The 11726-nt window shown below is 44.2% G+C and overlaps 1 protein-coding gene across 2 annotated transcripts in view; it reads left to right on the top strand.

Annotated features, from left to right (window-relative positions):
* Nucleotides 1-828: 828 nt before the first annotated feature.
* Nucleotides 829-11726, top strand: part of WASHC2C (WASH complex subunit 2C) — an 81383-nt gene continuing 70485 nt past the window's right edge. The window contains exons 1-5 of one of the 2 annotated variants that reach the window (XM_077259098.1): nucleotides 829-1090; nucleotides 3692-3856; nucleotides 6286-6351; nucleotides 9169-9342; nucleotides 9972-10065. In XM_077259098.1, coding sequence (XP_077115213.1) covers nucleotides 980-1090; nucleotides 3692-3856; nucleotides 6286-6351; nucleotides 9169-9342; nucleotides 9972-10065 — 610 coding nt within the window. In that variant the 5' untranslated portion in view covers nucleotides 829-979. The remainder of the gene's footprint in view (nucleotides 1091-3691; nucleotides 3857-6285; nucleotides 6352-9168; nucleotides 9343-9971; nucleotides 10066-11726) is intronic. The other variant, XM_077259099.1, reaches the window with a different exon arrangement.

Here is an 11726-nt window from a genome sequence, read left to right as displayed (position 1 = left end):
CATGGCCCCATACAGATATTTGCCCCATATAATGCTGCACATGGCCCCATACAGATATTTGCCCCCATATAATGCTGCACATGGCCCCATACAGATATTTGCCCCATATAATGCTGCACATGACCCCATACAGATATTTGCCCCCATATAATGCTGCACATGGCCCCATACAGATATTTGCCCCATATAATGCTGCACATGGCCCCATACAGATATTTGCCCCATATAATGCTGCACATGGCCCCATACAGATATTTGCCCCCATATAATGCTGCACATGGCCCCATACAGATATTTGCCCTATATAATGCTGCACATGGCCCCATACAGATATTTGCCCCCATATAATGCTGCACATGGCCCCATACAGATATTTGCCCCCATATAACGCTGCACATGGCCCCATACAGATATTTGCCCCATATAATGCTGCACATGGCCCCATACAGATATTTGCCCTATATAATGCTGCACATGGCCCCATACAGACATTTGCCCCATATAATGCTGCACATGGCCCCATACAGATATTTGCCCCATATAATGCTGCACATGGCCCCATACAGATATTTGCCCCATATAATGCTGCACATGGCCCCATACAGATATTTGCCCCATATAATGCTGCACATGGCCCCATACAGATATTTGCCCCATATAATGCTGCACATGGCCCCATACAGATATTTGCCCCATATAATGCTGCACATGGCCCCATACAGATGTTTGCCCCCATATAATGCTGCACATGGCCCCATAAGCTTCTCGACTCTCAGCAGCAGTGACATCTCCCCGCCCAGCTGCGGCCGTCAGGCGGGTCACGTGTCCACATGTCACATGACGGCGGTCACCTGAGCTCCGCTCTATATGGCGGCCCGGGCTGACTACACCCCAGAAGTGATGTGACGCCGGGATCCCCGTCCTCTCCACAACCTGTGCGGATCGTACGACGCTGCTCCAGGCCGTGTGCTCCGAAGTCATGAACGGCCCCGTGAGCGGCGGGACGGAGGAGCCCGTGTGGCAGAGACCGTGGTCCCTGGAGGAGATCGGGGGGAGCAGCCAGAACTGGTCTCTTGCGGCCGATGCTGGGGTGAGCGCGATGTCCGTCCTCCATGTACTGATAGCGGCAAGCGGGGCAGCCAATCCGATCACTGCTAGGCGGGAGAAATCGTGCGATGTGATTGCATGCGATGAACCCCTGCAGCCCGTGTGGTCCAGTCTGTGTACAGGAGACCCGGGAGTTGTGTGCGCGATCCACACACACAGTGCGTGTCAGCCCCTAAACTCCTGCAATGGCCACAGACGCCTCCTTACCCCCTTCCCCAGCACTTAAAGGAGCTGTCCAGTGAGAAGCTGACCTCCGCTCTGCAGGATTGCTGACTACTGCTCTGTGGATGGATGTGTGACCAGGCGCTCACCTGTCAGCAGACCGGGGGGCTGGTATCCTATGGAGCAGCAGTGCACACAGCGGACCACCTCATTCATTCTGTATGACGCTTGTCGTCTGTCCTGTAACCGCTGCCATGGACTAGTGTGTATGGCTAGAGATGAGCAATTCAATGCACAAGTCCTGGTCCGGCCTCCAGTCCGATCCTCCATGACAGCCGTTCACTCTTGCACCCAGCGTCCTGGGCACCTCTGCGGTTATCGGGCCCTCCGATGTCATGATGTGTGTTCATGTTACAGGTTAGAAAGCGCCAGAGGCACCTAAGATGCCGGGCACAGGAGTGAACACCGGCTGCCATGAAGGACCAGGCTAGATGCCAAACAATAACAACGCTAATCAACCAACTTCTATCTACTGTTTATGGCCCCCAACAATTTATTCCATCACCATATTAACCTCTGCCTGACATTTATGGCTCATGCCAGCCCACTCCACACAGCACAAGTGCCATCTGTTAGGCTATGTTTCCACCGTCAGGATTCCCTGTGCTTTGGACGCAGCAGATGCGCCGCTTCCTGTTGTACGCCATGTGGAATTACCGCATTGTATTCATAGACTGGGTTATTTTTCTTGCAAAGATTGAGCGTCTCCGCAACATAAATAGACCTGCTGCAGTCTGGAAAGACGCACCGCATGTCCGTTTACACATGGCTGCCAGATGCGGCCCTGCACGCATAGTGGAGACGTGATTTCAAAAAATCCCCTCCACTATGCTGCAACATCTGGCCCCTGCGGATTGGACGCTCTGGATGTACGCAGTGACCAATCCGCAGCACACACTTAAGGAATCTGGACAGTGGAAACATAGCCTTAGGCCGTGTGCACACATTCAGTATTTGTAAGCCAAAACCAGGAGTGGGTGATAAATACAGAAGTGGTGACGGGTTTCCATTAGACTTTTCCTCTGATTGTTCCACTCCTGGTTTTGGTTTACAAATACTGAGGTAAAACACTGACCAAATACTGAACGTGACCTGACACAGCCAGCACCTGCTGCTAACCCAACCACTGCAGTTTACCTTAAAATTCTGCTGTCCATCACAAGCTTGATCCACCAGACACGCCAATGCGGATGTCCCTCCCCCACTAGTGGTGCAATGGAAGGGTACTGATGGGTTTTCTTGGCAGCCAGGCATCTTCTTCACCGCCATCTTTGCGCTCCTATGATGCCAAACCTGTAGAGAGATTCTTAGGGCTCATTTCCACATGCGAGGCACACGTCCGTATCTCGCATGTGGAAACCAAGCTGTGGAGCCGGCACTCCAGAGCGGAGCGTGCGGCCGCATAGGAAGACATGGAGCTGCACGCTCCGCTCCAAAGTGCCGGCGCCAGAGCTTGGTTTCCACATGCGAGATACGGACGTGTGCCTCGCATGTGGAAATGAGCCCTTAAAGTCACTATATACTGAAGTATTGGGAGTATACAGCACTTGTAATCAATCAAATAATAATAATCTTTATATATAGCGCTAACATATTCCGCAGCGCTTTACAGTTTGCACACATTATCACCACTGTCCTCGATGGGGCTCACAATCTAGATTTCCTATCAGTATGTCTTTGGAATGTGGGAGGAAACTGGAGTACCCGGAGGAAACCCACACAAACACGGGAAGAACATACAAACTCCTTGCAGATGTGGGTGAGATTAGAACCCAGGACTCCAGCGCTGCAAGGGTCATCTGTGCATGCAAAAAACAAGCCCTCAAGCTCCATCAACAAAAAAAATGAAAAAGTTCCGGGTCTCAGAAAATGGCAGCACAAGCCCCTTTTTTTATGTTTCCGAGAAAAAGTGTAAACAATAATATAAATGTATATATCAAGCTTAGTAGCACGGTGATCGGACAGACCTGGAGAACCATGTTGCCAGGACATTTTACCGCACACTGCTGAAAAGAAGAAATCCAAAAATGAAGTCAGATTGCATTTTTTTTCCACAATCGTAATGCACTTTGCTTTTTTTTCTCTGTTTCTCAGTATATGCTGCCATTCAGAAAACAATTAAAGTTTTGGCACTTGCAAGAAGGGAAGGAAAAAGCTAAAGTGCAAAAACGTTAACCCTTTCTTGTGACAGAAAAGAGTTAAAGTGAAGGTTTCACCTACATGCTGGTGATGCAGGTGGGGTTCCCTTCTATACACATGGATCTTCCAGTGTAGTGTCTGGCTTGTAGTTTCCCATTGGAATGCTCTACTATTTTGGCACCATAAACCACAATGTCCTTATTGTTTGTGTTCCTTCTTTTAGCTCCTGAATTATCTCCAAGAGTTCTCCCACCAGACCATCTCCAGGACACACGAGATTGAGAGGCAGCTGGATGGCCTCGTCCATGAAGCCAAGAGCACGGAGTGCCGGCTGCACAACATCTTCAATGATTTCCTCATGCTATCCAATACTCAGTTTATAGAGAATGTGAGTGACTGTTTTGCCATCTTTAGGCTAAGTTCACACGAGCGTATGAAACATTGTCCATTTTTCCTCTCACTTATTAGCTATTTCTGTACAATTTATATATTTTATGTGGTAAAATGTTGTAAACATGTCACTACCTCAAGCACCTGAGGTAACTACGGTAAGCGGGCTTCATTATTTTTTTTCTTTTTAGCCGGGAAAGGAGGTTGTAGGAGAGTAAATCTTTATTAGTGATGAACACTGGTGCCGGCAGTCAGGAGGTTTTCTCCTCCAGCTTCTTCTGAGCCTGGACTGTGGGGAAGCGGCAAAGTGGCTAGAGGTAGTACCGAGGTCACTAGTGATGAGTGCAAGTGCGCGTTACGGGATTTTGACAAGGATGCTCGGGTATGCACCTTGTATCATGGGTGCTCGAGTGACATGTTCGAGTTCCCGTGGCCACATGTTTTGCCACTGTTAGTCACAAATCGTGGGGATTGCCTGACAATTACGGGCAATTGCAGCATGTTTTGTGGCTAACAGCCGTGAAACTTGTGGCCACTGGAACTCGAACATGTCACTCGAGCACCCGCAATACTAGGTGCATACCCAAACACCCTAAGCAAACTCTAGTAATGCGCGCTTACACTCACCACTAGAGACCGTGTGACTACTCGTGAACGTGCATCTCTTCTTGGACAATGCGGTCACATGATCCCCTATTTTATGCGAATCAGTGTCCATATCGCTCCTTGGTGCTTGAGTTATGGGGAAAGTAAATGGTTGTGTTTAATGTGTAGAGTATTGATGAAATGCTTGTTTTACGTACAACTAGTTCCACAGCTACAATAGATGAATAGTGGCCAACCCCTTTAAGCTCGGATGCCGTGTGTATCCGTCATGAGTGAGAAACTTGCTTCCACATTTATATCTGTTATAATGATCTTGTTGGTTCTGCCCTCCATACTCGCCAGATCTCTACCAGAGCACAGCTGTAATATACAGCCAGCCCCCCACCACAACTGCCTCCAATTCCAGTATTAAGGAGTCTGAGAGGGATGACATTGTAAGGTGCTGAAGCGTAACCATGGCAGATAGGGGCCTAACAATGGCCAGGTCTGCCTTTTGAACCATAATCAATAATGCTTTGAAATACTATGGATACCAAAGTATATTATACAAGGGACCTTGCTGGTTCACATCTCCTAGTGGGACACAACAAAAATAAAGCCCAAATTCAATAAGGTGTTGTGTGTTTTTTTTTTTTTTTTTTTAAAACCCTGATGAATGAGACCCTGATTCCAGCAATGTGTCACTTACTGCGCTGTGTTTTACTGTTTCAATAAAATCATTGTTTTATCAGTAGGAGATTATCGCTTGAGGACTGGGTGTCATGCTTCCTAGTCCAGCCTCATTACTGATTAGCAGCTTTCTGTCAATCAGTGGTGTGGGCAAGTTACACAGCTCAGCATGACGAGATCTGCTAAATCTGCAGCAGAGAAAACGAATTCTATTATAACTGTTGCACTCGGTAAACTAAGTGACACATTGCTGGAATTAGGGTCTCTGTCCCTAGTTCATGCTTCTATCCGATTGCATAGCGACAACTTGCTGACATTCCTTTTAAGACATAATATACATATTCGGCATATCTACATTTGTAGAGAACATCATAACTTGTTGAGCTGGGTTTACACCTACATTCTGGAATCGTTCATCGTGTTAAAAACAGTCCTGCACATAGATAGCTTTATTGACTATAAAATATAAAAATTATGGGTCTTTGAATGCAAAGAAAAAAAATTACTTGATCATAAAAGGGGTTATCCAGTTTCTGATTTTTTTTTTTCTTGCTAACAGCTGCCATTGTTCTACTCTCCCCCCCCCCCCCCCCATCAAAACAAAACAAAAGTATACTGATAGGATTACAATGAAGAGGTATCATAACAGCAGAGCTTCTTTTTTTTAATATTTTTTTTGCCATTTCACAATCTAAAAACCAAGATTAGTAATCTGCAGTTGTCATACTGGTGGCTGGAGCTATTGTAGACTCTTCTGTCCTTTCTGAAAGAGTTTTCAGCAATCTCATTATCATCAGAGGCAGGATTATAATAACAGGTAACACCTCAAATACACAGATAACACAGGATCCAACAATCTCCATGCATGGTATCATCGATGACCCTACTTCCCCCTCTGTTCCAAATTACCTTTGCCCGCCCTCACTATCTTCAAGATATCAAATTTTGTCTGATTCAGTCTGTTAGTAATGTACAAGTTATTTCCTGAAAGAATATGCAGTATAAATCTAAAATATTCCAAGTGGCCAGGGTGAAAACATTTAAAAAATAAAAAAAGGTATGTTTAACATAAAAACCTGACTTGCTCAATAAGTCATTTTTGGATGACACTCCCTTTATTTGGATTTGTAACACGTAATGTTTTTTTCCCAGAGGGTGTATGATGAAGAGGTTGAGGAACATGTTGTAAAGACTGATGTAGGAGAGAAACCTGAACAGGTATGTCTTGTCTTATTTTCTAATTGTGTATTAGTTTTATTTATTTTTTTGTTTTAACTTTTTGTTTTAAAGAGTAGATAAACGTTATGTTTTTGTCCATCTTGAAAAGTTACGAAACTTTGCAAATCAGTTTATGAGTAGATGTATCTTCATTCCTGTAAAAATAAATAAATAAATTGCATGTGTCTTTTTAAACCCCTGCTTTTCACCAGTCTATTTGCAGGTCTTTGGCTGCCTTGATATGAGAACATAATCATTTGGAGTACAGGTGATGGCAGTGAGAGGTTGTACACTTGTCCCCTTCTCTGTCCTGATAGTCATATCACTCAATCTCCTGCAGCGGGACCTCACTGCCCCTAGTATACAGTAATGGAAGCATTGGATTTGCTCCACAGGCCCTCACTGCCCCTAGTATACAGTAATGGAAGCATTGGATTTGCTCCACAGGACCTCACTGCCCCTAGTATACAGTAATGGAAGCATTGGATTTGCTCCACAGGCCCTCACTGCCCCTAGTATACAGTAATGGAAGCATTGGATTTGCTCCACAGGCCCTCACTGCCCCTAGTATACAGTAATGGAAGCATTGAATGTGCTCCACAGGCCCTCAGCCCCTAGTATACAGTAATGGAAGCATTGGATGTGCTCCACAGGCCCTCACTGCCCCTAGTATACAGTAATGGAAGCATTGGATGTGCTCCACAGGCCCTCACTGCCCCTAGTATACAGTAATGGAAGCATTGGATGTGCTCCACAGGCCCTCACTGCCCCTAGTATACAGTAATGGAAGCATTGGATGTGCTCCACAGGCCCTCACTGCCCCTAGTATACAGTAATGGAAGCATTGGATTTGCTCCACAGGCCCTCACTGCCCCTAGTATACAGTAATAGAAGCATTGGATTTGCTCCACAGGCCCTCACTGCCCCTAGTATACAGTAATAGAAGCATTGGATTTGCTCCACAGGCCCTCACTGCCCCTAGTATACAGTAATGGAAGCATTGGATTTGCTCCACAGGCCCTCACTGCCCCTAGTATACAGTAATGGAAGCATTGGATTTGCTCCACAGGCCCTCACTGCCCCTAGTATACAGTAATGGAAGCATTGGATTTGCTCCAAAGGCCCTCACTGCCCCTAGTATACAGTAATGGAAGCATTGGATTTGCTCCAAAGGCCCTCACTGCCCCTAGTATACAGTAATGGAAGCATTGGATTTGCTTCCACCTTGTCTCATTCTGTCTGTCCTCCCCAGTGATGCATGCAGGGTGGTTGTGGAAAAGCAAAGCCAATGCTTCCATGACAGTACACGGGGGGCAGCGAGGGTCTGTTTATTAAAGCACAATACAGATGTTTTTTATCTTACTGGAGAGAAAAGATGCGTTGCTGTGGGTTCTGCCTCACACAGCACAGAGACAGGAGCGCTGGCTGATGTTGCAGGAGATTGCTCGCATGAAACTCGGAGGAGGACACAGGTATTGGCTCTCACTGCCATCATCTGTGCTCCAAATGGGAACGTTCTGATTGTAATGCAGCTGAAGGCAGGCAAATAGATTGGGGAAAACACATGTTACAGGAATGAAGACAAATCCCATGATAAAGTCATTTGCAAAGTTTCCTAACTTTCCATTCTGCACAAAATTAATAAAAACAAATACAAGTTTAGTTACTCTTCAAGTTAATGTTTGCAGGACGTCTTACTGTAGCATCCAGTATACACAAGGCAGTTCAGCTATTATCTGATAACACTGGAATTTACAATGAAATGTTCCGAGCTGGCCGACCCCACGTTCAGCTGCAAACATTTGTTTTCTTCTTTTTTGTTAAGAGGAAAGTCTAGAAGGTCAATACTAGTTTTGGCGACCAAAAATAATGTGAAATATGCAGCACTTGAACTTTCCTGGACAATCGACAACGAAAACACTCAGCTACAGTAATGGGTTTTTTAGGATATATCCTTAATTTATTCCTCTTATTTTACTTACAAATCAAAAAGTTTGGCGCGTTGTGTTTTATCTGAACAAAAAAAACCCTCTTTCTGCAGCGTTTTCCTGCACAAAAAATGGTTGAAAAGGGCGCAATGTGGACATGCCCTAATGCTGATGGTCTATACATAGAATAAGCCATCAGTATCATATTGGCAAGTGTCTAACCACAGGCATCCCTGGTAATCAGCTGCTTAATAGGACCCGTCACGGTACATCGTACTTTTTTTTTTGTGTGAGCCTAATATTTCAGAGGTTTATTGCTCAGCCCTATTCATGTGCTCTAGAACAAGCTGCAATACCTGGCACAGCCACTACAAAACATGTGGCGCTGTTCCCGGTGACCAGGGAAGAGAATGCAGTGCTCTTCAGCTGATCAGTTTCGCTGGTGGGAGTCAGGACCCCACTGATCTGAAAATGATAGCTTTTCTCATGAGTAGGCCATCAATGTCCTGGAAAACACTTCCATTATCTTGGATTTCCTTTTGAAGAACACAGCACCGGAGTCCCTTCTTATTGTGCATTTTATTATTGGCCGAGTCAGTGTAGATGAGTGATGGGGTGCAATGCACACACCAAATATACCAACATGAGAGCTGTAGGACTAATATGTAACCACGGACATCACTTAGCGCTCTCAGGCTTAGTCCAAAAGTGAAAAGCTAAGATGCTAAACATGACAGAAGTAAAGTGAGGAGGTGAAATGGATCTTTAGACATTTATTTTGTACCTGTAACAATATTTGCAGCATTCTCATTTTTTTTTATTACTCTTCTCTCTAAATGTTTTTTTTTTTTTTTATATCGATTTGATAACTTTTCTCCGTATTTGAAAGGAGAAAACCAGAGAACAGAAGGAAGTAGAATTAATCCCCAAAATCCAGGAAGCTGTAAATTTTGGTTTACAAGTCCTGGAAACTGCATTTGAGCAACTCGACATCAAGGCAGGAAACTCTGATTCTGAAGATGAGGAAGTGAATGAAAGAGTGGAGCTTATTCTGGAGCCAAAGGTAAAGTACCACTCCGCCAGAGCAAGCCTAGTTGGAATAAGAGAAGATGAGCGGAGTTCGATGCGCTCCCCGGGCTGATTTTTCCCGCACCGCCTCGTGTGATTGACAGATCTCTTCCGTCTCTGTATGTAGGGAAAGACCTGTCAGTCAACTGAATCTTCTCAGAGAAAACCATGCCGATCTGTAATCGTGTAGCCTGGAAAGCAGGAATAAAGTAACAGGTTCCCTTTTAGGTTCCATTGTAAACTTACATTGCTGTATTATGCACATTGTCCTGTATATGATGACAGCCACGAGCGAACTGTCACTGCCAAATATAAAGGCCATCACTAGCAGACATCAAGGGCAGATTTGGCTTTAGTTGATTCCGTTCTTTATAGGCACATCAGTAGGAGATAAGCAGATTGATTAGCGGATAATCAATTTTGAGTCAAATTGCCAGAAATGTATTGCCGCACATCTGTGAACAGCAGTGACCATTACATTTATGCATGTAGATATGCAGCAGATGAGGGGTCATTGACATCCGTTTCTTCGCTCACTCACTTCTGTGTTTTTATACACTTTGGAAGTTTTCATGTTATGAAACTACTTTGTCTGACTAACAAGTTTGTCTGGCTTATTTTTAGGATTTATACATAGATCGCCCATTACCATATTTAATTGGCTCTCAGTTATTCATGCAGCAAGAAGATGTAGGTCTTGGGGACCTATCAAGTGAAGGTAATTTGTTTTGTTTGTTTTTTTGTCTACTATTTCCCTATAGCGGAGGTTAACACCCAGTTAGTTAAAGGGAATCAGTCGGAAGTCCTACTAGTGATTGATATTGATTACTGCACAGTTATACAGAGAAGACTGTCAATCACTGAGTAGCACCGCCCACTGGACTCTTGCATACAAGCACCAGAGATTACAATGCTAGTTTTCCTGAAAATGTTCCCATAATGAAATATGTGACACTGATTGCTCCTCCCCTGCCGGCAGTTCAGATAACATTTTTGACATGACAGGTTCCCTTTCAGACATTGTGTGCCTTGTTTGCTGTCCCCATGCACATAAGAGCAAAGTCAGTCACACCCCTCTGATTTTGGCTAAACCATTCAACTTTGTGTATTGGGGCGACTCTCTGTCTTGATGGCAGATGTCATGGGAAAGAAAAAAAAAAAAAAACTTTAGACAAATACTTTGGGGAGTATCATAAGCCCCCTTGTGACCTTGCAATTTTTTATTTTTTTTTGCGCTTTCATTTTTTCCTCCCCTTACTCCAAGAACATCATTTTTTCATTTTTCCTTCTCCAGAGTCGTATGAGGGTTGTTTTTTTCAGGACGAGTTGTACTTTTCAAGGACCCCGCAATTTTCCGAGACCAATAATGTTTTAATTTTTTAAGATCGGGGTCTGGGTGAGGGCTTGTGACTTGCGTCCTGAGCTCACGATTTTATTGATACCATTTTGGAGTGTATGTGATGTTTTGATCTCCTCTTGTTGCATTTTATTGCACTGTTCCTGTGGCCAAAAAAAAAGTAATTCTGCCATTTTTTTAATTATTATTATTTTTCTTCTCGTTACACCATTTACCGATCAGATTAATTTATTTTATACTTGTTTTTTATCGTAATTTTTATGAACATAACATTACCAAATAATGTTAGATTTTTTTTTTTAGATTTATTTATTATAGTTAATTATTTTCAATGAGGTAAAAGGAGGCGAGTTGAATTTATTTTTACTTTTTTTTTCTACTTTATTTAATAGTCCCTTTAGAAAACTTGAAACTGTGATCGTCCGATCGCCTGTGCTGTGCACACATAGCAGGGCTTCGGTACTGCTATGAAATCAGATCTCCATGCCACGGGCCAGCGTTCACAGGAGTATCGTAATGACAGCAGCATGGTGGCGCAGTGGTTAGCACTGCAGCCTTGCAGCGCTGGAGTCCTGGGTTCTAATCCCACCTTGGACAACATCTGCAAAGAGTTTGTATGTTCTCTCCGTGTTTGCGTGGGTTTCCTCCGGGCACTCCGGTTTCCTCCCACACTCCAAAGACATACTGATAGGGAATTTAGATTGTGAGCCCCATCGGGGACAGCAATGACAATGATAATGTGTACAAACTGTAAAGCGCTGCGTAATATGTTAGCGCTATATAAAAATAAAGATTATTATTATTATTAATGACAGGCGTGAGGGTTTTCAGCTGACCCCCTGACTGTCAGAACAACCCATCGGTGCCTGGGATCATGTGACGGGGCACTGATGTGCTGTATGAATGATGCGCTTTTTGCCAGTGCGTGTTAAATCCCAATTTCAGAGACTGACAGCGGAATTTAAAGGGAAGGTGCCGCATTTTATTTTTTGTATTAAAAATAATTGTTTATATAAACAATT

The sequence above is a fragment of the Ranitomeya variabilis genome, chromosome 4, assembly GCF_051348905.1.
Source record: "Ranitomeya variabilis isolate aRanVar5 chromosome 4, aRanVar5.hap1, whole genome shotgun sequence".
Taxonomy (NCBI): Eukaryota; Metazoa; Chordata; class Amphibia; order Anura; family Dendrobatidae; genus Ranitomeya; species Ranitomeya variabilis.
This window is presented reverse-complemented; position numbering and strand designations above follow the sequence as displayed.